The sequence below is a fragment of the Aphanomyces astaci genome (assembly GCF_000520075.1).
Source record: "Aphanomyces astaci strain APO3 unplaced genomic scaffold supercont1.9, whole genome shotgun sequence".
Lineage (NCBI taxonomy): Eukaryota > Oomycota > Saprolegniomycetes > Saprolegniales > Verrucalvaceae > Aphanomyces > Aphanomyces astaci.
In genome coordinates, this window is record NW_009798272.1 from 578,860 (window position 1) to 605,457 (window position 26,598).

The 26,598-nt window shown below is 48.9% G+C and overlaps 8 protein-coding genes across 14 annotated transcripts in view; 3 read left to right on the forward strand and 5 right to left on the reverse strand.

Moving 5' to 3' along the window:
* H257_05012 (hypothetical protein) overlaps positions 1-6,182 on the reverse strand; it is a gene marked incomplete at both ends in the record, with an annotated part of 7,354 nt that extends 1,172 nt beyond the window's left edge. The window contains 9 exons of the mRNA XM_009829720.1: positions 1,714-2,117; positions 2,176-2,521; positions 2,586-2,690; positions 2,733-2,926; positions 3,409-3,468; positions 3,534-3,620; positions 3,678-4,908; positions 4,960-5,793; positions 5,845-6,182. Of these exons, the coding sequence (XP_009828022.1) occupies positions 1,714-2,117; positions 2,176-2,521; positions 2,586-2,690; positions 2,733-2,926; positions 3,409-3,468; positions 3,534-3,620; positions 3,678-4,908; positions 4,960-5,793; positions 5,845-6,182 (3,599 nt within the window). The remainder of the gene's footprint in view (positions 1-1,713; positions 2,118-2,175; positions 2,522-2,585; positions 2,691-2,732; positions 2,927-3,408; positions 3,469-3,533; positions 3,621-3,677; positions 4,909-4,959; positions 5,794-5,844) is intronic.
* Positions 6,183-6,680: 498 nt separating this feature from the next.
* Positions 6,681-7,334, forward strand: H257_05013 (hypothetical protein). Its single transcript, XM_009829721.1, has 2 exons — positions 6,681-7,129; positions 7,192-7,334. The coding sequence occupies exons 1-2, from the start codon at positions 6,699-6,701 to the stop codon at positions 7,259-7,261; spliced, it is 501 nt and encodes a 166-aa protein (XP_009828023.1). The 5' UTR covers positions 6,681-6,698; the 3' UTR covers positions 7,262-7,334.
* Positions 7,335-7,523: 189 nt separating this feature from the next.
* H257_05014 (hypothetical protein) lies at positions 7,524-16,103 on the forward strand. The gene is made up of 24 exons (XM_009829722.1): positions 7,524-7,754; positions 7,810-7,932; positions 8,016-8,543; positions 8,826-8,987; positions 9,093-9,366; positions 9,572-9,689; positions 9,743-9,989; positions 10,065-10,121; positions 10,241-10,354; positions 10,436-10,596; positions 10,952-11,120; positions 11,183-11,358; positions 11,419-11,554; positions 11,647-11,868; positions 11,915-12,012; positions 12,148-12,394; positions 12,447-12,743; positions 12,875-13,509; positions 13,587-13,679; positions 13,781-14,240; positions 14,366-14,621; positions 14,671-14,793; positions 14,890-15,040; positions 15,134-16,103. The coding sequence occupies exons 1-24, from the start codon at positions 7,584-7,586 to the stop codon at positions 15,219-15,221; spliced, it is 5,106 nt and encodes a 1,701-aa protein (XP_009828024.1). The 5' UTR covers positions 7,524-7,583; the 3' UTR covers positions 15,222-16,103.
* H257_05015 (hypothetical protein) lies at positions 15,240-16,110 on the reverse strand. Its single transcript, XM_009829723.1, has one exon. It carries the CDS (start codon positions 16,071-16,073, stop codon positions 15,306-15,308), a length of 768 nt encoding a protein of 255 aa, XP_009828025.1. The 5' UTR covers positions 16,074-16,110; the 3' UTR covers positions 15,240-15,305.
* Positions 16,111-17,183: 1,073 nt separating this feature from the next.
* Positions 17,184-18,742, forward strand: H257_05016 (hypothetical protein). 4 transcript variants are annotated; one of them, XM_009829727.1, is made up of 11 exons: positions 17,184-17,245; positions 17,306-17,398; positions 17,459-17,525; positions 17,594-17,654; positions 17,705-17,837; positions 17,877-17,965; positions 18,016-18,144; positions 18,209-18,325; positions 18,384-18,452; positions 18,507-18,542; positions 18,607-18,742. In XM_009829727.1, exons 1-11 carry the CDS (start codon positions 17,221-17,223, stop codon positions 18,700-18,702), a joined length of 915 nt encoding a protein of 304 aa, XP_009828029.1. In that variant the 5' UTR covers positions 17,184-17,220; the 3' UTR covers positions 18,703-18,742. The 4 variants fall into 4 exon arrangements, with proteins under 4 accessions (XP_009828029.1, XP_009828027.1, XP_009828028.1 ...); XM_009829725.1 differs by having other exon boundaries at positions 17,184-17,398; XM_009829726.1 differs by having other exon boundaries at positions 17,705-17,965.
* On the reverse strand, positions 18,724-19,794 carry H257_05017 (hypothetical protein). The gene is made up of 4 exons (XM_009829728.1): positions 19,598-19,794; positions 19,275-19,547; positions 19,041-19,201; positions 18,724-18,904 (listed from the first exon to the last, which is right to left on the reverse strand). The coding sequence occupies exons 1-4, from the start codon at positions 19,759-19,761 to the stop codon at positions 18,750-18,752; spliced, it is 753 nt and encodes a 250-aa protein (XP_009828030.1). The 5' UTR covers positions 19,762-19,794; the 3' UTR covers positions 18,724-18,749.
* Positions 19,795-20,150: 356 nt separating this feature from the next.
* Positions 20,151-21,120, reverse strand: H257_05018 (hypothetical protein). 4 transcript variants are annotated; one of them, XM_009829729.1, is made up of 5 exons: positions 20,992-21,120; positions 20,913-20,939; positions 20,784-20,842; positions 20,339-20,718; positions 20,151-20,297 (listed from the first exon to the last, which is right to left on the reverse strand). In XM_009829729.1, the coding sequence occupies exons 1-5, from the start codon at positions 21,075-21,077 to the stop codon at positions 20,235-20,237; spliced, it is 615 nt and encodes a 204-aa protein (XP_009828031.1). In that variant the 5' UTR covers positions 21,078-21,120; the 3' UTR covers positions 20,151-20,234. The 4 variants fall into 4 exon arrangements, with proteins under 4 accessions (XP_009828031.1, XP_009828032.1, XP_009828033.1 ...); XM_009829730.1 differs by having other exon boundaries at positions 20,151-20,280; positions 20,334-20,718; XM_009829731.1 differs by having other exon boundaries at positions 20,151-20,718.
* A 954-nt stretch (positions 21,121-22,074) lies between these two features.
* H257_05019 (hypothetical protein) lies at positions 22,075-25,982 on the reverse strand. The gene is made up of 11 exons (XM_009829733.1): positions 25,793-25,982; positions 25,598-25,742; positions 25,323-25,550; positions 25,106-25,261; positions 24,566-24,727; positions 24,357-24,441; positions 23,858-23,961; positions 23,699-23,795; positions 23,470-23,649; positions 23,232-23,383; positions 22,075-22,819 (listed from the first exon to the last, which is right to left on the reverse strand). The coding sequence occupies exons 1-11, from the start codon at positions 25,954-25,956 to the stop codon at positions 22,151-22,153; spliced, it is 2,142 nt and encodes a 713-aa protein (XP_009828035.1). The 5' UTR covers positions 25,957-25,982; the 3' UTR covers positions 22,075-22,150.
* Between the last annotated feature and the right edge of the window lie 616 nt (positions 25,983-26,598).

Sequence of the window (26,598 nt, forward strand, 5' to 3'; positions counted from 1 at the left end):
GGACACAGGCACATGGACGGACGAGGACGACCAGTTGCTCGGCTCGTTGGTCGAACGGTTCGGGCCTTCATGGAAACACGTACGTACGCGTCCCTACTTCCCATGTCACATATTGTGTACAGCAACCATGTCACATACAACCACATGAAAGGGTTGACATTGAACTGCATTGTAGATTGCGACCAACTTTCCCGGCCGCCTCGGGAAGCAATGTCGCGAGCGGTATCGAAACCACGTCGATCCGAGTTTGACCCACGTAGACAACCAACCATATATCATGACTGCGAGTCCACAGCATCTCATGTTGCACCACGTCACAGGAGCCATGGACACTGGACGAAGACAACATCGTGTTGGCGGCGCAGGTCTCGTCCACCCGAAATGAATGGACAGCGTTGGCTTCCCGTCTCCCAGGTTGGTCCATTGCTTGGCCATTGCTCACAGGATCCCCACTTGGAACAGGTCGTTCAACCAACATGATCAAGAATCGATGGCACACCGTGCTTCAACCCGCCCTCAATCGACGTCCAAGCACGCAAATGGACCCACGACGGCTGGCGAAAGATCGTGACCGTACAATTGGCGGACATGGGCGTTGATACTCGCTAGGACGGCGTTGAATCGACGGGGATCGGCCTTCCCATGCTGTCGCTTGAGCCGCCGAAGCAGCGCGCCGACGTCGGCGAGTCCAAACTGTTGAATCTTTGCCTTTAGAACTGGCACCGCTGTATCCATCGTCAAGCAAGATGGCGGCGGTGCTGCCGATCGCTCGCTCAGACCAAGTGATGTGTCGACTGGTACTTCGCTCAACAGTTCACGTTGGATGGACGGCGGCAACGCGGCCCACACACCCGCGTCCACTTGCGACATTCGACCACATCGGCCCGACGCCGCTGGCTTTGTGGGAGGAGGTTTGGCCTTGGAATACGCGGCACACTGGCGAAGATGCATGGTTTTGGGAAAGTGATGTTGGATCTCGTCGCGCAGGGGCTTGGGAAGCGCGTTCAAGACGGACTGATCGATCTGCGAGTACGACGTCGGCACAGTCGGCGGCGCCACTTGGTGGAGAATCTCGCGGCGAAGCGCCTCGGGCAGCGTGTTGAGGACGTCCGGGTCGATCTGTGACAGGGTTGGCACGCTCCACATGGGACGATGATGGGTACCCTATGTGGTCTGTCGCTTCTGAACTCTAATGTACAGTATCCCCAGCGTTACCACATTGGATACCCATACAAAACAACTATGGGCATGTTTCAAGTATGGTCAATTCGATTCGAAATCAATTGAACATCGAATTAGTGTGTGTGGCTGAAATTAGTGTGACACTGGACGATGTATACATACAAAAGTCAGTACAAAGAATCGAGAGTTGGCGAATCATCAGCACAAAAGTCAACCAAATTTGGGGTCAAAGAAAGACAATAATACAGTTCCTACTATACGATTTACATATATATATAGATAGCCGAATATTCTCGATTTGATACAAATTTGGGGCGGGGGTGCAATCAAATCGCGCCAACCAAACCGATCCACAATCGATCTGATTGGTTGAATTTCATTGAGAAGGTTTTGATTGGCTAATAATGTTGAGCTCATCTGAAGTAGCCAATCAAATCGATTTAAATTCCAACGAGAAACCACAACACAATGAAATTTCACTCGAAAGCACAATATATGTCCCGAAGCAGGTTGAAACTATCTTGTACGTACTTGGACGCGCGGTCATTTGTGACGATGGTGGCCTCCTCCACCGGCCGTAGACGACGACGACTGGGGCGAGGAGGTAGTGCACCACTTTGCAATGGACAACCTGTCGTTGCTGTACCAGTTGCTCCTGATACATCCGCAACCGACGTGTGGATGTCCTGGGAAGCGGCAGCTGTAAAGTATTGGTGGATATTGTCCATCTTGTTCGTGCCGTTCGATTGGTTTTGCACGACTCGGGTAAGTCGACTGGCTTGGACGCCCGCCCCTCGCAAGTCGTGCGGGACTATCTTGAGCTGGTTCAACAGTGTCACACACGTAGCTTCGATCACTTGTACGTCGTTGGTCGGCGCTGGCAACCGCGTCGACTTGCTGCAGTCGTCCGTTCGGCCATGACCCATGTACTTGGCCTACCAAATGCCACAATAAGCAAAACTACAACGTCACTGTACGGTATAGTAAACGCACGGGCTCTACTGGGGCGTCGGGGTGCCGTATCTTGAGCTTCAACGTGAGCGCCGCGGTCGCAAACCCGGCTTTGACCAGTCGAGAGTGCACTTCGGCCCCCAGCGCCCGAACAAATTCGATCGCGGCAGGTCCGTCGGCGAGCCGGACGCCATAGTTGACGTCGGCCGAGATGGACTTGACATGGGGCGCCAACTCCAACGGCCGCGTGTCTTTGCCTCGTGCAAACTGGCGCAGCATGACGCTGGTCTTGGCGCCGAAGTGGCGACCCAGGTCCGCATCTGACCACTTTAGCACGTCGTCGCATGTGTGAATGTTCAACTCCGTCAATTTCGAATGCAGGACATGACTATGTACAACGGCAAAGTGACGTTTAGATTGGATGCGACACTGTCAGAACACAACTATATTACCCGACACCAGGAAGGTCCCGCACCGAAAGGCCGTGAATATGGTCCGACGCGGTCTCGGATGAGATTTCAAACACATTGTTGGGCTTGGCTTGCTTTGTGGCCAACCTATATACACGTATTTACAGCATATCTCGGCAATTGGACGACCTCGCCAAGAGAATGTTGTACGATACACCCACACTCGCGTGGCACTTTGTAGCGTCAAATACTGTCCTGCGAATGTCTCGGGCAACTTGCATTCCATCGGTGCCGATGGGAAATTCCAAAAATGCTTCGTCGCAACTCACAGCTTGCACCGCGGGGGTAAACTGATGGAATAGTTTGTATATTTGGCACGACACCTATGTACAAACAATTCGTCACCCATGAGTAATGATATATATTAATATATATATGTATCAATGATCGTGTCAAAGAATACTATATATATATATATATATTTAGGGTAAATGTGAATGTCAATAAAAGGCCAAAATCATCTTCGATATTTTGGCAATTTCTAAGAAATCGGCAAAAAATGAAAAATTATCTGTCTGGATCCAAGACTTGGAGAATTCAATATTTTGCCAAATATCGCGTTTTTCGGGAAAAAAGAGGTTCAAGTAACTTTTTTTCTGAAAGTTGTTGGCAATAACTGAGAATCGTCGAGTTTCTTTCGAAATCTGTTTGATCAGACAGTCAAAAATAGAAGACAACCAAATTCTTTGAATTACTTTGAACCGAATTTTCGAAATATTAATTGGGCAAAAATTGGGATATGATCCAGACCCACCAAAAGGATATGTTTGGATTTAATGCGTTATTCAAGGCTATATACACGTACTGCTTCGATTTCGGCAAAGTTGTAGGGCAGCACAATCAAATTCGGGCACAGTGCCTTGGCCTACGAATAACCCTATCAATCAAAACCAACCCCAGATGAAACATATACATGTCGTACGTACGTACCGTCTCCATAAACATACCCGCCTTCAAGCCAAATGAACGAGCAATGTAATTACACGATGAAATTTCCGACGTCCCTTGTCGCATGCGCTATAAAATAGATCAGCATAAGTAGCAAGACAACATTACTTTCTGGTTTGTATCTACCGTGTGGGGCCCAGGGGGGTTGGGTGGGAGTTCGACCTCGTCGCAGCCAAGTGCTCCGTGAGACGAGTACCCAGAGTGCGCCACCGCCACCGGCAGCGTCTGGTACACTGACGGCATGTGGCGGATGGCCACGGATACGAAGAAGCAGTCCATGTCCACATGCAGAATCACGCGGTCCACCTTGTCGCAGGAACCAAACGACAGTGTCGACATGTCTGTCGTCGACGTAAACTCGGCCACGTGCTGCATGTAAAAGCTCTTCCATGACCCAATGTGATGCAGTCGCGAGTTTGCAAAGAATGATCGGACGAACGCCGCCGCACCGTCTTTGGTCGACTTGATAGGTCGAAACGTGGCTGGTGGGGTGACCTTGGGGGGCATACCAGTTGCTGCTGTTGCTGCGTCTACCGTCCCAGCCACGTCTCGACTCTGGTTATGGGCTATTAGATGGTGATGGTTACACGAGGATTGATCCTTCTCGATGGTGTCAATGGAGTCTTGTTGGCGGGTTTCTATCAGAGGAGACAGGACTTGAGTCTGGCTTGGAGGGGGCGAGTCGAGTGATGAGTCATGGGCGTGTTGAGATGTCGTGATTTCGAGCTCTTGCTCGTCGATTGCGTGCGGCCAACCATCATCTGCATCATTAGCAGCATCATGGTGAGGATGCGACGGAGTGGATGGAGACGTCACATGGTTCGATGTGTTGTCCCTGCCTCGCCCTGGACTATCTTCGTTGTCCTGCGAGTACGAGAGCTGTTGGGTAGCTGGAATGTCGACTGAGTCATCGACAGACCCCTGCGACAACGTTATCGTCGACGCCGGAGAAGACAGTGGCTGCGTTTGCGAATATGGGAACAAGTTGATTGATCCAACCGGAGACGACTGGTCGTCCATGCACTGAGTCAGTTGGGCCCCGTTCGACGAGGTTCTTGGCGGGGATACGTCTTGTTGTGCAGGTGATCTTTGCGCCAGGTTGACGTCGTCACAACTCGCTTGACCAGGGATGTCCATATGTTCGAGATTGCTGTCGTACATTGAACCAACAACTGGTGGGGGCAACGGACTTGGTGTAATTGGATGGCTAGAACGCGCCCCAGACGAAGAAGGAGAGTACTTTGGGTGCATATGCGAGTATATGTACAAGTGCACAGGCAGGCGGTGTTGTTGGGCTACACAGTCGACGATCCACTGCGGGTGCACCACTGGCAGCGGCTTCTTCTTTCGACTGCTCCTACTTGTTCATATCAGTCATACAACTACTAGAGATGATCATTCAACGTACGTCATCTCAAGCGCTTTCGATGTCGACAGGTGCGTGGCCACCACGTGGGTCACTTGATTCGTCAAGTAGCTCTCGAACGCGCCTCCATGCTGCAGCACCAGCAGTCGCAGCGCCATCTTGGATGGATGTGTGTGTCCATTCACGTACACGACGACGCCGTCCAGCACCCGACTCGTTCTCTTCACATGACTGACCGCTTGGTCGCGCAACTTGGCAATCTTGGATGTCATGTACTCCCCGAAACTGACTGGCGCAGCATTGAACAATGGGACTGACGGTTTCTTGGCTGGTTGGGGGTGCTGAAACATGTTTAGCTTGGCCGCTGACGTGGTTGGGGGCGGTTGTACGGCTGCTGGTCGAGTGGTTGGAGGTGGTGGGGACGTGGGCGGCAAATTTTTGCTTCGATAACTACTCGTTAAATGGAGCGGCGGTGGGAAGGTTGGACACACACGAGACCGTTCGTTGTCATTGGACAAAGCGTGGAAGGCTCCGTTTGCAATTGCAGTAGTTGGTAGGATGGTAGTTTGAGACCGTGGACATTCCTGAGGGGTACGTGGCGCTTCGACAGGACGCCGCTGAGCGCTTGGAGGAGCTGGCTCAAGCGATGGAGGGTGCATGGACGGTGTCAGCTTCGTGGCCGTCGAGGGCTGGACTTCGCATGCGATGATGTTGTCCATCAGACGAGGCGTTGGATTCGCAGATATGCCAAACGTGGGCTGCAAGGGGTCGTGGCAGCGGGAGTAGATGTACGTATGAAGGGAACGACGCTTGCCAGACGCGATGCTGTCGACAATCCACTTTGGATGCACCACAGGCAGTGGTTTCTTCATGCTCCTGTGGCCACATAAATATACAACCGATCGACGTTCGTGGCGATATACGTACATGATTTCACGCAACTTTGAGTCTGCCAGTTGTTCGGCAATCATATGCGTGACCCGACTCGTCTGGTATGCCTCGAACTGTCCGCCGTGTTCGAGGATCAACGTGCGCAGCTTTTCCTTCCGTGGCTCCGTGTGGCCATTGACGTAGATCGCGACGCCGTCAAAAATGCGGCTCGATTTCTTGATGCCGTCGTTCTGCGTGCGGAGCTTTTGAATCTTGGAAGCCATGTATTGACCAAAACTGAGGCTGCCCGCCGCCTGCTGGCCAAACGAAGGTTGCGACGGAACAGCCTCCGCCGCCTTTGGCTGCGGTAGGAACGGGTTACGCCTGCCCTCCATGCAGTACCTCAGCAACAGTGAACGATCTCTCTCAGTCGAAGCTGTGGTTGCCGGGGTAGTCAGAATCAACGGATGGGATACAGTTGCCTCAAGGGTGGCGAGGTCCTTGAAAGCGCGAATGCATCAAGGTGGAATTTACCGCAATACCGTGAAATTGAATTATTTATCATTATGTTTTTCCAGAGGATCTGAAGAGCAAATGTGTTCATCTATCATCTATTTGAGCTATAAGCAATCTATTTTCAATATCAAAAGCACCAAAAACGCTTTATCACGCCATTACAAGGCAAGAAGCCAACATCATTTCATTCTCAAACGAACGCAAAGTACCGACTGTCAAGGCATTGATTTCGATTCTTATTATGTTCCTATATGTTACTATATGTTATTAATACTACTTCGAAGTATTATTAATAATAGGATTCTCTCCACATCTAAATCATTCAATTTGTTTGAATAAATAAGATAATAGATGAACCAAATGTACATTTTAAGATTTGATCATTGAAGTTCCACATGCTCCAACGCGTGACTGGAAAGGTCGGCGGAAACACAGTGGTGCTACGCCCTGCACTTCAAGCTCTCAAGGAGAAGGCAGAGCATACGCTGGACAAGAAGGCCGGGGATGTAGTTCTCTTCAGCAAGAACATGCACAACAACACTGGCATGACCGACCTCAGCTTCGAAACACACAAGGCCAAGAAACGAGTGAGCATGTATTTCACGTCCAAACCCGACGGCATTGCGTCGTATCGACGGTGCGCGGCCATCTTGGCCAGTGTGGACAGCGTGGAGCTACAGTACACGCCGCAGTTTGGCCAGTCCAGGATATCCTTCGAATGGGATGAATTTTGGAGCATGATGGAACACAACAAGTTGGGGTTTCTCGCGTCCGAGTCGTCTCAGCCGTTGCTTCATCTCGGCGGCGATCCGTCTCAAGACTACATGTAAGTACCCCCTGCATACTTGTCAGGATTTCTAGCGTTGCAGACCTGGATGTTGCTTGTAGAGATGTCCATGGAGCCGAGGACGGGGCATCGTTCGATATGGAGTTCGAAGAGATCAAAAAGCTTGAATAACACTGAATTTTACGAAACGTTCGCTACTGTAAGATTCGCCGACTGGTGCTGGCTAGCCACGTCATAACGATTAGATTTGCTTGATTCCAGTACACATCATAGCTTAGTACCCCGCATTCACGGTGTCGCCAACTACAAAGGTCTCTCATGCATCTGCATTCCGACTCCTGTGAGGTATCTTAGTGGCGGTTACTAGTTAACCGGATGGATCTTGAAAACGGTTTCATTTATGCGGAGAACCGCAAAAATTGCCCCAGCCAGCCTAGCTGTAACCGCCGACAGACGTGGCGTCCGTCGTCAAAGTTGCATTGTTGAGATATCCATGTTTGGCAAATCCAAGTCCCTCGAGGTGCGCGACGCGTCGCCATCGTTCTTGCCCAAGAAGGCGGCGGGTACTGGCGTGAAACTCCCGCCGCCGATGGCCAAGAAGACGTCCGAGTCCACAGTCATGAAGACCAACACAGTCACGGGCGTGGATGTGTCCCACCTTCAAGTACATACATGCGAACTCTTCGCATGACGACTACAGAGCTAACCGCGTCGAGTAGATAGGGTCCCGTGTGTGGGTTCCAGACGCCAAGGTGCTGTGGCGCGTGGGGGAAGTCACGGCGGTGCTTGATGGCGGTGTCGTCGACGTGTTTGTACCCGAGAGCCCCGACGACAAGCACCAGGTTCGTTACGTTTCCTCGGAGAGGCTACCTAGCTCATCTACCTACCCAGCCATGTGACAGAGTGTACCTTCATGTATCGATAGAAAGTCGCTGCGTCGGCCATGCTCGGGTTTGATCCGTCGCATTTGATGGACCACGCGGACATTGCGCAGATGAACAACATGCACGAAGCACCGCTCATGTCGGTGTTGCACCGACGCTACTTGATCGACGCTATCTACACGTTCACGACCGACATTCTCATCTCGATCAACCCGTACAAGAGCATCCCCATGCTCTACGATATTGCTGGGTTCATGGCTGCGTCCAAGGCCAAGTTGGACTGCGAATTGAAATCGCCCCACTTGTTTAGCATTGCCGAAAAGGCATACCGCGACATGCGACTCGGAAAGCAACGGGACACGGCGCAGTCCATCGTCGTGAGCGGCGAAAGCGGCGCCGGCAAGACAGAAGCGTCCAAGCACATCATGAAGTACTTGGCGGTGGCGAGTCGGCAAGCGGACGAGTCGTCCAAGGGAGTTGGCCATGCCGCTACTATGTCGCTGCATGAAAAGATTGAAGAGTGCGTCCTCCTGTCCAACTTTGTGCTCGAGTCGTTTGGCAATGCCAAGGTACTGTATGTATGTTGCACATATTGATGATTGCTATCCAACTTGATCGAGGTTGTATGATAACTCACTATTAATAGTATTATTGTGCACTTTACCCAAATTTGGACGTTTGTGAGTCATTTGGACACACACAAACCTCTATAAATTTATATATATGTATGTATATAAGGGGTTTTGTATTTACAGTTAACTGTGTGTTGTTGGTTCTTTCCAACATATTGCTCAATCTTTCCAGCGTACTATTTATAACAATTAATAACAATGTTGCATTTGCGATCGTAGACCTCTCGCAACGACAACAGCAGTCGGTTTGGCAAGTACATTCAGATCTTGTACGACCAAGACGGCCGCATGTGCGGCGTCTCTATCAAGCACTTTTTGCTCGAGAAGACTCGCATCGTCCTCCCTGAAACCAACGAGCGCAACTACCACGTGTTTTACCAGGTACTTTATGTGATATATATATGATATATATGTGTCCACTGTGGTCTGTCTATTGTTCCTCAAGCATATATGTGTATGTATGGTGGACTGTACATATATATGTAGATGCTGGCAGGCCTCGATGCTCTGGAATTGGCCGAGCTGGAGCTGGTCGCCCCAGACGAGTACGAGTACTTGACGTCTGGCAACTGCATCGGCATCGACGGCGTCGACGACGCAGCCGACTTTTGTGGGCTGCGAACGGCCATGGACAAATTGGGGTTTACGTCCGCCACACAACGCGAGCTGTTTCAAGTGCTGGCAGCCATTTTGAAGCTTGGCAATGCTTCGTTCGTCCCAGTACACCCGCAGGACCGCGAAGCGTGTCAGTTTGCACCAGGTACTGATATATATATATCACTTTTTGGACTTGAAATATCACTTTTTGGATTTGAAATATCACTTTTTGGATTTGAAATATCACTTTTTGGATTTCAAAATATCACTTTTTGGACTTGAAATATCAGTTTTTGGGTTTGAAATATCACTTTTTTGGATTTGAAATATCACTTTTGAGATCACGTCATGTTCAAAATGATTGGTAGAGGTGCCGTTGGAGAAGATTGCCCAACTCCTGGGCGTCCAAGCCGCGGATCTCGAGCAAAAGATGACGACGCAAACCACCGTGACGGGCCGCGGGTCGATTTTGCATATGAAATTGACGTACGTACATGTGTAAACAATGTAAGCGGAATTCGACGACTTGTGTAACGTAGATGCGACCAAGCGCAGAACGCCAAGCACGCGTTTTGCAAGTTCATTTACGGCGAAATGTTCAACTACCTGATTGGGCGCATGAACTCGACGTCGGCTGAATTTGTGAAATCCAAGTCGTTTATTGGGATTTTGGACATTTTCGGGTTTGAAGTCATGCCCGTTAACAGCTTTGAGCAATTGTGCATCAACTTTGCCAACGAAATGCTCCAGCAGCAATTCAACAAGCACATTTTTGTGCTCGAACAGGTACAAATATATTACTATTTCGGGTTTTGATATATATATCTACAAAACCAAGAATGAACCATATTTATTTTGTAGGAGCGCTACGCTGCCGAGGGCATTGCCGTGTCTGTAATTGAGTTTCAGGACAACCAGGTTCTCGTGGCAAAGGATCGTCTTGTTGTCGACTCATATATCGATTTCACATTTGATCTATAATTTTATGTTTTTTTCGCTTTTAAATACCTAAAAATTAATATATATTTTTATCCTAGGAATGCTTGGATTTGATTCAAAAACCACCCAGCGGTATCATGCCGTTGCTGGACGAGCAGATCATGTTGAAGCGCAAGACCACGGATCGGCAGTTGCTGACCATTTACCACCAAGTACGTACATATATAATATTCGTGTGTTCTTTGATATGTAGAATTGTCGTTATTTTATGATATATATATTTTTATTTGTAGACCCATTTGGAAAAACACGCGAATTACGCCAAGCCGCGGTTCGAGTCGGACGATTTCGTGATCAAGCATTACGCCGGCGACGTCATGTATTGTATCAACGGATTCATTGGCAAAAACAACGACAACTTGCACGAAGACTTGATGGATCTGTTGCGGGCGAGGTAAACGTTATACATATATATATATATATATATTTATATTTATTTATACACATATATTATATTATATTTATTTATCATACATATATTATATATACATATATTATATATATATATATATATATATATATTATTTGGTACGAATGTCCGGACCCTGTTTCATCGAGTCACGCCGACCAAACCGATCACGAATCGCTGCCATTGGTCACTCTGAAAATTCTTGTCGCGGATTCGCTACAGTGTATTATTATTATGTTTTCTGCGGAACCGGAAAAGCCAAAATGGGGAAATTTGAAGCAAATTCATAATTTCTTTGACGATATATTCAAGTGATTGACAACTATATTACTTACTGTAGCTCGCTGCAGTTGGTCAGGACCATGCTATGTGGTAACACCCCCGCGGCGCCTGTGCATATGAAGAGTCCTCGGGGAGCGAGCAGTAGCGACCCAGCCGCCACGAAACATCGTCGCAACGCCAGCTCGTTGTCTGGGTCGACCACTGTCGCAAGTAAATTCAAAGCCCAGGTACGTTACATTTCATGTGATATGCTGTATTTTGACTTTTTAAATCTATTTTGTGCTTGTAGTTGAGCGGGCTCATGGATATGCTGACCAGCACGACGCCGCACTACATCAAGTGCATCAAGCCCAACAATATCAAGTTCCCGGGCGGATTCAGCTCCGAGTTGGTGCGCGATCAACTGATTTGCAGCGGCATTTTGGAAGTGATCAAAATCCGACAGCAGGGCTACCCCATCCGACGGTGTGTAGTTTTATATTAATTTTTGATAGAAGTATATCGTTTTTTGACGAACTAATGTAGCCCATTCGACCACTTTTTCGACACGTTTCGGGGCATTTTACGCGGAAAACAAGGTGGAATTAGTGTCCTGGACGGCTGTCGCCTCATTACTACTGCGGCGCTGTTGCCAACAGCATTTCAAATTGGAAAGACAGAGGTATTCATATCATGTTGTAACAATATATATATATATATATGCAATTGAAACAACTGGCGGATATCTCGTGCTCATCGTGGGGATATGTGTAGGTCTACCTTCGGTATGGCCAATTGGAACTTCTCCAGTCGGTGTTGGCTGGCGTGAAAAGTGAACTTGCAACGACGATCCAATCCAAGTTCTGGAGACGCTGTGTGGTCCACCGCCAATTCAAGGTCCTGCGACACGGAATGATCCAATTGCAAGCGAAATTCCGCCAAGTGCGACTGGCGACCCAATTTCAAGCCATCAAGTGGGCCACATTGAAGCTCCAAGTACGAAAAGAAACCTCTAAAAACCAATATCTCACACAGTTGCTAGGCATCCCATCGACGCAACGCATGTGTGCGAGTGTTTGCCGGTCAAAAGCAAGCGGCTCGAGTCCTTCACGCCATCGGTCGCGGCTTTGTCACTCGCCGGTACCATCTTCATCTCATTGCACTTTTGTCGATATTGTCTGTAGTGTGCACACACTTTGCTGTTCTACTTCCTATTGCACTATTATCGTGAATTTATATTTATTTACGCCCTCTGACATGTATGATGGATGGTAGCCGAGTCGTTCGAGATGCGAAATGGCAGCAAGCGGCCGTGGTGATTCAAAAAATCGTCCGCGGGTACCTCCATCGGTCCAAGGCGTCGCGGGCTTTGAAATGCCAACACTCGAGCGCGATCTTGATTCAGGCGGTGTACCGCGGGTACCGAGACCTCCAACGCTTCTGCCACGTGTATGAAAACGTCGTGCTGATCCAAGCCGTGTATCGCGCGCATCAGAACCGCCAGTTGTTTCTCCGGGGAAAGGTACGTACATATTGTCAAGTTTGTCGTCGTACCATGTCTCATATCCTTGCAGGCGGCGGCGGTGGCGTCCCAAGCGCTGGTGCGCAAGCGGTTGCAGCGCAAAAAGTTTGTACACCAGCGTCGCATGGTCATCCGTCTGCAGTCTTTTGCACGCATGGTACCGCATCGCAGTGAATTCTTGCGCCGGCAACGCGCCGCCATGGCCATCCAGCGCTTCTGTCGGCGCGTCTTGGCTCGGCACCATGTCACACAAGTGTCTCAAGCGGCCAACGTCGTCGTGTCCTTTATGCGCATGTTTTTCTGCAAGAAGACGTTGTCGATCCAGCGTCAAAGCATCTTGCGTATTCAGGTGCGAGTACATGGAAGCATAATATACTTGTTTGAATGTGACAGGGTATGCATGGTCATGGTGGATATATGTCTGTGTATTTGTTTGGCATGCAATTTTACATCGGTTGGTCATAAGGACGTGGTACGTAGCGCTCTGTGCGTGGGTATTTGAATCGGCGGTGGTTTGTGTCGTTGGTTCGAGCTGTTCGAGTGGTGCAGCGAGCGGTGCACCTGTGGCGAGAGAAGCGACGGCTGGCATCGCAACTGCGTCGGCTTCGAGACGCGTGTGACCGACGAGAATCTGCGACAGTGCTCACCCTCGTTCGAGCCACCCCCGAGCTCATGTACGTCCGCCACCACCACGACCAGTACAACTCGCTGCTGCACATCGCAGCTGCGTCGGGGGATCTGAACGTGGTCGAGTTCATCTTGAGCCAAGACAAGCACGCCATCAAACTCGTCAACAAGGACGGCAACACGCCGCTGCACGAGGCGTGCGCCCATTCGCGGCTAGACGTGGCCAAATGTTTGCTGCGAGCGACGTCGTCCATCCCGTGGTGTCACTCGCCCGAAACGACCGACGGCGACGACGTGCCCGTAGCCACTACGACCACCACTTCGACGACATTGACCAATGAGAACGACGTGGTGGTGATGGCAGGCACTTTGAAAAAGAGACGCGAGGCGTCGGGGTGGATGACGCGGTATGTTGTGCTTCGAACGACCAACCACGTCCCAGAACTGCACTATTACCACAGCAAACCCCGCCATGGTGGCACGAAAAGGTCGGTCTGTTGTATAGATAGGAATTGCATGATGGCAAAGCAAGTTTGGGAGGATTGAGAGAGAGTGTTGTACGTAGCGATAAAGTGCTCGATTTGCGCCGAGCGTTGTTTAAAAAGTGCGATGACGTGGCGTTTTCGTTTGAGGTTCACTCGCCCGAGCTCCTGCAAGGGTATGTACACACACATACGTGCGATATTGTATACATGCTAGCTAGCACATGGTAGATATCGAGTATTCAGTGTGTGTATATGTTGTTATGGATTGGTTTAGACGGAACCGCGAAGGCCGATTGTACTTTCAAGCGACGACGGAAATGGAACTGCAGTCGTGGCTAGCGTGTCTGCGCGACACGGTGCCGTCGACGCTTGAGACAAGGTTGTTTGCCATGCAGCGCTCCACCGACAGCATCCAGTACGTCGATCGCACGAACGAAGCTGACTGGGTGAATGCAACCAACGTCCACGGGGAAACGACGCTGCATGTGGCCGCCCGGGGGGTCCCGGGGAAGGCGACGGCGGCATCTACCCCTGTAGTCAGGACGCCCGACGACCAACCCCAGCACCTAAGCCCTTCTCCTGTGACGTCGTCGATTCGATCAGACGAAGTGCACGCCGTCAAAACGTGCTTGTGGCTATTGGAACACGGCGCCGAGCTTAACCTTGTCACATTGAGAGGCAACCAGTCGGCGCTGAAACTCGCCATCCAGAGCAACTATCTGACGTTGGCCAAGGTGAACCCCCTCATATTGTACTTGTGTAGGGGGGTTAGATGATAATGCATCCAGAATAATTGTTTGAACAGTGCTTATGGTTGTGTAATTGACTGGGGATTGATTGAGTTATTTGTTGTGTATAGCACTTGTTGGACCGAGGTGCGACGGCGGGCGACTTGAACCCTGCAGAGACGGCGATCGTCCAGACCCTCCGGGCAGACTTGGCCAAAACTGCGATCACGTGCCTGCAATCCCAGGGCAATCACGACGCTGTGCTGTTTCTGCTCAAGCGGCCAGGCCATGTGCGATACAGTTCGTACGTGTCGTTGTATGTGGAGCAAGTGGGGCTGCTCAACGTCCTCCAGTTTACCCGGCCGCGTCTGGTGATCAGTGTCTACGGTACGTCGAATCATCTTCGTGCCAATGGAGGATATGTAACACTGTGTAGATACGCAAAAGAACTTGGTGGAGAAGAAACAACAAGTGACATCGTTGCCGTTGGCGCACGCGAACGCCATGTTTTGGGGATGTACGTGGCATATGCAAACGCCCATGGAAAATCTACCCACAGGTACACACTATCAACTTTGAATCGAGATTGGGGTGGATATATTAATATATATTGATATACTAATACAATTTGATATATTTGTGAAATGTATATTAGGAGCCCTGGTCGTGATCGAAGTCATGTCGTCTTCCAACCATGGCAGCATTATGCCCACTTCGCCTGGATACGGCGCCACGGAACCAGTGTGCTGGACGTACATTCACATTGACAAGCGCACTGCAACTACGTCCCGCTTGAATGCAGAAATGTGCGTCGAATATATATACATATATATATATATATATATTATATGGGCAAAGTGCACTTATATTAATCGATTTGTACATGTTCCGAATATTAGGTACATGTACCCGTTGGACCTGAAGTTCAAGAAACTCCAGCGTTATGACGGGTTTATCAGCGGCGACATTGTCTTGTCTCAAGGATAGAAAGTATTAGTACTATATTCGACGGATAAACAAATGTGCATTTTGATATTTTCATGCGACTCGAGAAGGCGTATTATATAAGAATTACGGCCGAAAGGTAAATGTATGGCCTTGGGGGCACATGTATTGCCCCGCTTGGCTCCCTGGAGGCATTTGCACGCGCGTGAGACACGTCGGGCACTGCCGCATGACGACACCGCCCCCTGGCGCGCCGCCTCGAAAGGGGGGCGGCGGCGGTACCGCTAGATTTGCAGGCGCTCCGCTGGAGCTAGGCATGCGGAGGGTGAACAAGTGACCGTTGGGACACTGCAACGTGCCGCGCGCGGTGGAGCTGACCAAGCAGCGAATGCGGCACGCAGGACATTCGACAATTACGTTGTTGGGCTGGCCTTGCGCCGCCATGCGTGCTCGCTCCGCCGCCGTCGGCGTGTGTGCCAAGGAATGACCGCATCCATCGCAGAATTGCCCGCCCGTGCCGCGCTTGCCGCAGTTGGTGCAGCACGGGTGCGCCTTTGCCAGACCAGACGTCGGTTCGGGCCACTGCGTTTGCGTCTTGCGGCAGATAGGGCACTTGGTCGAGTTCGCCTCGTCGTGGTTGACGTTCTCAAGCAAACATGTAAAATGGAACTTGTGGCCACATTCCCCTGTGAACACTGACGCTCCCAGCGGCGTGAACTCGTCGAGACAGATCGGACACTCGTCCTGTTCTGACAGACACAACGTCACCTTGTGGTCAAGGCTGGGAGTGGCAGTCTTAGCCTTTAATGCAACGAGGGCTTCTCTCGGTCCTGTGATCTCGAGCACATTCAAGTCGCTGTGGGAGCGCTGAAGCGGTCGGGTCGCCGTTGCCATCTTGCTTCGACAACAAATCGAATTTGGTGTTCCGTCCTTTTGATGCTGCTTGTTACCAACATTTTAGACCTGTTGTGAAAGCTAGGTCCGGATAAATTGACTGTTATCCGGGTGTTATTCTGGTCGGTGACTCTTGGGATCTGACATCACTACAAATCCACCACATTCTCTAAATAATTATGACCAACAATTGTTTTAAGTTGCATTTCCTACCAGTACATGTGTACGTGCTTCAGTTCCAACGCGTAGACTATTTGGTGCATTTTGCGTCGACACTGAGGATATATATCAGCTACCAAGTGGAGACTTCTCCAAATATGCTATATTTCCATGTATTTGAAGGTCGCCACAGAGGAGCACTCCTTATTAATAATGCAGCCTAAGCTTATACAATGCAAAAAGGAAGCCACATGGATGATTGATTAACTGTAAGTGCCCATACTACAGTTCCGGACAACGAAGTAAGTTACGTACTTGTCCGAGTACCGCTAATACTAATAGTACTTCGAAGTAGATCGTTTATTATTGGTGCTAAATTCAGAGAATAAATAGATCGATGTCTTGTTTATTTATTCCTTTTTATACATCATCTGCCATTGTGCTAACAATTCACTTCGAAGTACTTCCCCAGAGGTGCATCTTCTCCTTCGTAGTTTTACCTTGCTTCGTAGCCATGAACAACAGTAAATCGCATTTGCGTGTTTTGAGTTCGAGAATTTGTTCTGTTTTCAATGGCTTTGTAATTTTTAGATGAAAAACTTCATTTTTGTCTACACTAATAATATGTGTGTTTCAATAATTTAGGCTACCCTATACTATTAATAGGATACTATTGTAGTACTGTATAATGTTACACTATTCGTGCGTTGGACCCCTCCAAATGACATTTCGCCAATAGTGTACCTACCTTTTACTCTATTATACTTCAGTAATAAGTACTGTAAGTTAGTAACTTACTGACTGTGAACTACTACGTATTAATAGTACTACCCGGTAGTACTACCTACTATTATAGTACGTAGAACGTAGTAGTAGTTACGGATAATGGTGTTGAGTTGTGGTTGGATAATATCCGAATACGAATCCCTCGACCGGATATCCGACCCAACGCACTTGGTAGGTACTTCCACGCGGACACGCTGACGTCATGCATCCCGACCTCAGCGGATTTTGTATGGTGTTAGCTCAATCGATTGATGTACAAGCTCATGGTGGTCATTCTTCTTTTGTAGACAAAACCCCCGTGACGTATGCGTACCTTTCGGCCACGGGCATGGCATCGGCGGCGGCGCTGTTCATGGACATGGAGCACCAACTGACCTTGGGTACGATGACCACATCGACTGGCCAGTTATCACCGCAGCCTTCTCACGTCAATGACGCAGATGTGTCAAAAATTGCCAACTTATCGCAGTACTGGCGCTTGCTGACGTGTCATTTCGCGTTGGACAAGTACGTCGAAACCTCATTCGCAAGCTACGAGTGACCAAGCTAACTCTGACATGGTCTGTTGAATGCAGTGGAATCGCCGTTGCGTTTGGGATGTACGTGCTCTTCCAGTTCCGGGTGATCGAGCGCCAGGTAATCAATCCTCCAACGACCTCAGACGAAACCCATGGCCATACTTGTAGTTTGGGTCCAACAAATTCGGCACATTGGTCCTCCTTGTCCTGCTCACTTCTACCGCTCTCCAAGTGTGGCTAAAGTGGCCCACAACGCCTGGCCCTTATCCTCTGATTGGAGCGCTTTTCGTGATTTACTTCAGTACGATTCTACAACCAATCAAGACTGACACTGATCTAGGCAACGTTCCACAGCTCCAGCCGAGATTGTACAGCCTGTTGGGCTTGCATGTGTCGGATAAGGCGTCCACATATGGCTTGCTTTCGGTGGTAAGTTGGCCCACATAACGACACCTTCCATGACCATCATGACCTCGTAGGTATGCTTGCGATCGTACGCCACTGCGTTTCCCTTTGCCACGGGCGTGTTGGTTGGACTTTTGTACCAGTCCAAGGCCCTGCCTCTGTCCAAACTGCGCCTCCCGGGCTTTCTCGTGTGGTTTTTTGAAGTAAATTTGACTTCTTCGCCATCTCCAAGTCGAATATAAAGTCCTAATTTCGGTTACTGCCTAGTGGTTCCATCCTATTTTCATGGTCGTGCCTCCGTCGGTGCTCCAACAGCAGCGGCAGCGACAGATTTTGGATGCACAGCGCCGCCAAGCCGCCGCCATGGGCGGCCACCCCCCACAAGTAAGTTCTTCTATCGAGGGTCAATCAATATATACGAATCGACCATATCTTTATACAGGAAGGGGTGGGGCATGGGTTCCGCGACCAGTTGCTTCCAGGCAATGGCCACGTTCCATTCCAGCATCGCGTACGTAGATATATATATATATTGAATCGTTGTTCATATGCCTATTATCGGTAGACGCCGCCATCGGAAGATGCGATCAATCAATTGACGGTGCGTACTAACCAGGGTGGCTTTTGCTGTTTTTGCTCAATAACGTGGTATTTAACTGCCGTAGGGCCTTGGGTTTGAGCGCGACCAAGCCATTGCCGCGTTGCAAGCCAGCGACAACAACGTCGAGGCGGCGGCCAACCGACTACTGAACGCCACATAAACAGTGAAATCTAATAGTAATCGATGGATTGCTTTTTAAATTGTTTTTTAACTACTTCGCTGTTTGGAAAGGCGAGTTGGCGAACCTTGTCGTGCGGGGGCAACGACGAGGGCGGTGACCCATAGGGTTTTCACTTTGGCTGACTCGGTGGTAAACACTGCATGGTGGCCATGAACGTCCACCACGGCAAATGCCGTCGCGGCTACGTCCATCCAAAAACCGCTGGGAAATAAAGTAATAAACAAACTAGAAATTCAAAGTCCCCAATGGAAACGTCAGATGCCACAGGAAGTATGGAAACCCAGTTGCTTTGATGGCCACATTCAATCAGTACGTACCCGTGTCGTGCACCGACGACAGCTCTTGGATGATTGACGGGATGGAGAGGGGAGTCGTGTATTTGTTGCCCGACATGTCGATGGCATTGGTCACGTCCAGTGTATATTGGGGCTGATTGATGTGCGCAAACTTTGGAGACCGATGCAAGAACAGCGTGTGGCTACACAGATCATACAAAACGACGCAAACGGTCTGCTAAACGTATGAAAGACACTCAGTTTGGTTTTACGCACGCTTTCAAAGTCACATAGTACGTAGTCCGGGATGCCGTCGACGGCTTCCACAACGGATGCGGGACCAGCACAGTCAAGAACCCCTGCACTCGCACAGTGCCTTCGGGAACGTCCACGGGCGCCGCATCCTCGCGGTGGAGGTCTTGCAGCTCCGACTTGGAGTAGTACAGGTCGCTGCTTGGAGTGGCCACTTGGGGGGGAAGCATGTACGTTTGCGTGACGGTAAACTGCACCGAGTGCCGCCGTTTGGGCTTGAAGAGCAGGGATTTCAGGCTAATGTATGAATCAGTTGAATATTTGAAGCACGAGACCGACAAACCAACCTGTCGACAACAGAGCCAGGCTGCTTGTCTCTGCGGACAATGGACTTGAGCTGACGACGGGGGCTACTCGACCGAAGAGGCCCCTCCTCCGACAAAGCATTGGAGGACGGCGCAACAGGGGGCTCGCGGCTACTCGCCGTCGCTTCGGCGATCACACCGGGCATGAGGACGATGACCGAAATGATACGACGACTGTGGTGGCCTTCGACCAACCACGTGACAGTTTCAACGCCCCACTCATAGCTGATTAGGGTATTACGACATTCGTGGCTGGCTCATGCAACGTGAAAGATCGTGTCCCAGCAGTATGAATCAATTCACATTGGAGCGATGCAGGTACTGTATTGTACTGAGAAGTAGGCCGAGATGGATGGTTCACGGATCGGATCATGTCATGCTAGTTCATTGTGGTCATGTGCACTATTGAGTAAGGAACAGCTACATTTGCTGGACCAATAACTACTAGCATGTAGCACTATCGACTACTACTCGTACTCAAATGGACCCGATACTGCGAGCTACAGATGCGGGTCGCTATGGAGGACATGACAGAGAGTACTGAAGTATTACTAGTATGTTGTTGGTTTCTCCATTAAATAGTAGTAGTAATACTAGACGAGTCAGCCACTGTACAGAGTTACGTGCCAAGGCGAAACCAGTGGGCCACTAGCACCATGATCACCCTACCAAAGCAACCAATCTGGTCAATAAGTGTAGTGCCCATGGAAGTAGTTACCCCACAAGAATCATGATGATGTTTTGCTGCGTGATGTCGTTGGACTTCGCCTTGACGAGGATCTGGCCTGTGGAATTCAACGTGACCAGCACAGACATGTCGGCCAAGTTCATGGCGTCGATGCTTTCGAGGAGGCGCAACCCGATGGCCCGGGAGACAAACACGGACGGGATGACCACCTGCGATGCGTTGCCAGGGTCGCCCACCATGGTTACGACCCACGAGTTGTTCATGCGATGCTCGTTGTCCATCACCACCACGGCCTTGGCCCCGGCGGTTTGAGCCTGCAATACTTTGTGGGCGAAGTTGCAGTCCCCGCGCACCATGAGCGCAACTTTTCCAGAGAGGTCGTTGCGGATGAGGCCGCACGCGTCGAAAGGACGCACTAAGAGGATGGAGAAACAAATATCGTGTGGACCATCCAGTATTGAGCGACATTTTGCGACGTACCGACTACGAGTTCGAGTTGAACCACGTCTTTCGGGTACAAATGGCCGAAGCGGGCTGGACTATACACACACACATGCGCATGAAACATGTTGATGGTGTGCGACGTATCAGTGAAATAGTCACACGTACACATGCCGCTCGACGTTACAGCAAGGCCTATATCATGTCGATGGGATCAGTACAGGTCGAGGAGTAGGGTATGACGCACCGATCAATGACAAGGGCGTTCAGAGGAAGGACGATGAGTAAGAGAAGCGACAGGCAGATGAGAAGCTGGCGGAGTGGCGGCGCCATCGTAGGAAGGTTGTCTCGACGGCGTCAAAATCCGACGTTTTATGCGAAAATACGAAATCAGGGGGAAGATCAGTTCATACAAAGATCAAGGTAACGTAAAATATAAAATAACAACGGTTATCGAAACTATTCATTTATCCTTTTATAAAGGTCTCGGACTTGCCTATCATTAACACTATATACATTCAAAATGTATCACACTATTACAGTAAAACATTATTATGCGGTGTGTAATCCAGATGGCTTGGGAATATCCGGGATAACGTTATAAAAAAAACGTCAATGGAATTCCGAGAACAGTACTATTAATAGTATTACCAAAGCTGGATATTTGTGCACCAAATCGATTGGTCGATTTGATGTACTGAATTTTGGATGTAAACGCTGTACACTCTTTGAAGTCAAAGTCGGTTGCAGGTGTTTGATTGGCCACTTGGAATTTTATGTTTTTATTCGTCGGTCGATTGTCTGCCTGCTCATACCAGTATGGTGCACGTCATCTAAAAACTTCCAACTGGCCAAATCGAAGAGTGGAGGTTTTATTATTTAACGTACAATTAATGTAGTTAAACCCAAAAATCAAATACGTTAAATACCGATTTTATGCGTTTTATCACTACAGTAGGAGGTTAAAGGTCCCAACTACCTCCGGGTATTATATACGGATAAGAGCCACATACAAAAATCAAGATACATCTCAGCGGCCACCCCTATGGCCAAATAGTATCAATACCGGTAGGTTAACAGTAATTTTCTATTTCTAGATCGATTCATCAATGAGACGTAGAGTTTCTTCACCACATTGAGATCTGTCGATTCTACGTCTCAATTTGCTGAAATTTTGACTAGTAAATATGAAATAGAAGTCAGAAAATTTTGTGAAAAGTTGGTAGTTTATAGATGAGGTGCACTAACTGTAAACGACACCACTACAAGTTCGAATCAATCAATAGACAACAACCAGTATTAATATTATTAGTACGTAGTTGTATTAATAAAAGTACTACTACACTACTAGTATTATTATAAAAATGAATACTATTAATATATGGATTGTACGGTGGATTGAAGCCTTATTTCTGAAAGAACTGCATCGTGTACGCCACCGCCTTCTCGGACCAGGTCGGGAGGGGGCCAAGGGGTTCCCCAGGGGTGGCCGTTTCAATTTTCGCGGCGAGGCGGGAGCCTTGGTTGATGGCGCGCTTGGCGTCGAGTTCCGAGGCCTCGTCGGACCCGCCGATGCGGAACACGGGGATGTTGCTCTTCTGGAGAGCCGGCTCTAGGTCCCGCAGGGGTATTTGTCCGGCGCACACGACGATGTGATCCACTTGGAGCAGCAGCTGCTCGTTGGTTTTGGTTTTGGTGATGTACAAACCCTGGTCATCCACCTTGTCGTACGAGATGCCGCCAATCATCTCAACGTCGCGGTGCTGCAGCGATAGTCTGTGAATCCACCCCGTGGTTTTGCCCAGGTCCTTGCCGAGTTTAGTCGATTTGCGCTGCAACAAGTACACTTTGCGGATCGGCGGGGGGTGGACGTGCCGAGGCGCGAGCCCCCCGCGGTTGGTCATGGTGCGGTCGATACCCCACTCATCCGCGTACAAGTCAATGTCCAAGCTGGGAGATGTGCCCGTGTGCGTGGCATACTCGGCTACGTCGAAGCCGATGCCGCCGGCGCCGACTATGGCCACGCGGTGGCCCAGCGTCACGTTTCCGTTTAGGACATCCACGTAGCTCACCACCTGACATAATATTGTTATTATCCGTGTAAGGTTGGAGCCATATCGAATAGTAGTAATAGTAGTAGTAACTTGTGTATCCCTGATATTATATATTGTCAATTCGATTGTTCGAAATTGAATGGATATATATGAGCGGCACCAAATCGGCAGACATTCACGAATCAACGGGCCAATCAAAATCTCGCTTCAACCATTATATAACATCGAATTAGTGTGACTTGATAAGTGTGGATACCGGACAATATTGTTGACATACAAAATTCAACCCAAAAATGGATTTGGCAAATCAGCACACAAATAATCCAAAGTGACAATACCAACAAGAGCCATTTGCGGGCGGCAGTCGACTTTAAAAACTTCAGTCCGCTTAGAAATATATATTTTTTTAAATGTTGATATATATATATAATACCTTGGGGCTACTGGCGGCGCCTTCGATCGTGAGCTTGCGCGGCGTGATACCCGTGGCCATGACCACCCGATCAAACTGGTTGTCAATCAAGTGTTGGGCGTCAACATATTGCCCCAGCTGCACTTTGACGCCATGTTTCTTGATTTGTTTGCCTAAATATCATAATCATACTGTGAATCATCATCTCGATTGGCTCAAATGTGTAAAATCATGCGAATAAAATAAATAAAATACGTACCAAAATAGCGCAGGGTTTCGTAAAACTCTTCTTTGCCGGGGATTTGCTTGGCCAGGTTGAATTGGCCGCCAATCTCTTCGTGCTTGTCGTACAACGTCACGTCGTGGCCCCGCTCAGCGGCGACGCTTGCGCACGCCAACCCTGCCGGACCGGCGCCCACCACGGCCACCTTTAACGGATCTAATTAACTGTTAGTTAGCCCTTAGTTGACGTGTATCGTTGTATGTACACTGGGTGGGGCGGTAGTTGAGTTCGGTTTCGTAGCACGCGCGGGGATTCACCAAGCACGACGCTGTGATCCCTTTGAACGTGTGGTCCAGACACGCCTGGAATATCAATATAAATATATCAAGTGAATAGATGAATAGATGAAGAATTGGATACAAACCTGGTTGCACCCAATGCACGTGTTGATTTCGTCGGCGCGGCCTTCCTTGGCCTTTTGAACAAACTCGGGGTCGGCCAGGAACGGACGAGCCATCGATACCATATCTAACAGCAGCAGCATCATCATCACATGTGTAGTTATTGTACACATGTGTACTGTAGTTATTGTACTGTGTTTATTCTAAATCATCGGCAGAAGAATGGAGCCAATCAGAAAGCAGGAAACCATAATCAACGTCAAATTAGTGTGATACTTCAATTAGTATGATTCCAAGCACCACAGGACAACACCTTTTGACATACAAAATTCAGTACACAAAGAATCGATCGATAGATTTGGCGAATTATCAGCACAAACGTCCAAATTGTGGGTAAAAGAACAATAGCAGTTTGTACAATACAATTCGCATCAAAACTATGACGCTCATAACACTACACGTGTGAATTTGTGGAATTTGGCCGATATATATATATATATATATATATACATTTCAAAGTACCAGCATGTTTGTTGGATAAAATGGCTTCAGCGACGTCAGGTGTGTTGATGCGGTTGGTCGTGATCAGTGGAATGTCCACTTCGCCCTATCGAGCATTTTGATTTCATAAGAGAATAAACACAACAATATCCCACACTTTCAAACAACGTTGTCACAGATACAACGTCGTCACAGATATGGTTCTTGATGGAAGAAGCACATGACGTTACCATGAGTTTGCCCGTGACCCAGGAAAAGCCACCCCGGGGCACGCTGGTCGCAATCGTCGGCACTCGCGCTTCGTGCCACCCGATGCCAGTGTTGAGCAGCGTCGCGCCGGCGGCTTCGATTTCTTTGGCCAGTTCGACGATCTCTTCCCACGAACTGCCGTCCTAATATACGTCGACAATTAGAAATGTAGAGTCGGTTGCACTCTCGTGTATCACAACTTGGATTGCAAGAGTGTGCATTCATATTCGTTGGCAAATATATATATATATACGAAATTTGGTGTTTGAGGTCGAAAAGATGGTATAGAAACTCAAATGATTCCTTGTAATTTGATTGGCCAATTCAAAAGAGGTTTTGAGTGTTTTTTTGTTGGTCGATTCATCCCACTCCAAATTCGAATCGAATATATATATATTTATTTATTTATATTCATAGTCGCTGGCACGATGTGGACCAACTTATATATATATATAGAATGAATGAATGAAAATTATAACTGTAGAAGGTCGACATAGTATATATATATATTCACTTCGTACTTGGACCAAATCCAACATGGACAGCCGAAAGATGATGATAAAATCCGGGCCAACCGCCCGACGCATCTGCCGCACAATTTCCACGGGGAACTTAATGCGGTTCTTGTAGTCGCCGCCCCACTCGTCCGTGCGCTTGTTCGTGTGCTTGACGATAAACTACGCGAGTTCAGGAGAGTTAGGGAATGACTGGAAGACCGAGTGGTGGACGTCTGTTTACCTGATTGATCAAGTAACCTTCGGATCCCATGACCTCGACGCCGTCGTAACCTGCTTCGCGAGCGTTCACGGCGCATTGCACGTAGTCCTTGATGGTTGATTGGATGCCGCGATGGGACAGTTCCTTGGGAGTGAACCATCCGATGGGCGCTTTGATCGGAGACGGCGCCACCGTGAACGGATGGTACCCGTACCGTCCGCTGTGCAGGATTTGCATGGCTATCTTCCCCTGCAAGTTGCATGAGTCATTCGTGTCGTGATGGAAGATTGAGGTACCCCGTTGCCATGGACCGCTTGCGTGACTTCCTTGTGGCGGTTGATTTCGCTGGACGTGGTCATTTTCCCAGCGAGGGGACTCACTCGACCAGCTCGATTCGGGGCCACGCCACCGGTGACAATCAAGCCCACATCCCCACGAGCTCTACATACATGATCAAATGAGCTCGACATTCACAGATCACCGATCGTTACCGTTCTGAGAAGAACGCAGCGAGCTTCGTGAGCGAGCGCCCTTCTTCCAGCCCCGTGTGCATAGAGCCCATGAGCACTCTGTTCTTGAGGGTCGTGAAACCCAAGTCCAGCGGCGTGAGCAAGTGCGGGTATTTGGTCGTCACCTTGGATGAAGCAGCAGCCATCGTCAGTCGTATCGGCAAGTGATCGCGAATCTTTAAAGTGCCGTCCGTGTATACGAAACAGCGCGAAACCAAGTTCCAACGAATTCCCTTATATCTTGTTCAATATATTGGACTGTTTTGATACTACGTAGTATGTAGTATAATACTAACCGGTAGGGTTAATATTTCAACTTCAATTCAAGATAAGGAGTACCATTCGAAAGGGTTCGTGTCAAATAACGTTCCAAAACATCCAAACTATATCACTCAAATACTCCGACTAATATATTGGTTATACTGGTATAGACTGTCCGAAAGTTCAAATAAGGGAATTTGTACTTGAAGGTTTCACGGATTCCCATCGTCCGATTGGTCCCGAAGATTCCACTTTCGATGCAGCTCACAAATACTACAGTAGTACAGAAGTACTTTCTTTTTCATGCTCTACAGTATGGTTGCATGGTGCAGCACTCTGTGGGTGATCTTGTGCGACGAACATGGCCATTAACAGTCGTGAGGATGATGCAGTACTTACGCATTGGACGGATGCACGTTGTTCGCCTGATCGAAATATCAAGAGCTCAGTTTTCGGAGTAACGTATGGTCCTTACGTATACCCAAAATTTGGACTTTTGTCCTGATTCGCCAAATCTATCAATCGAT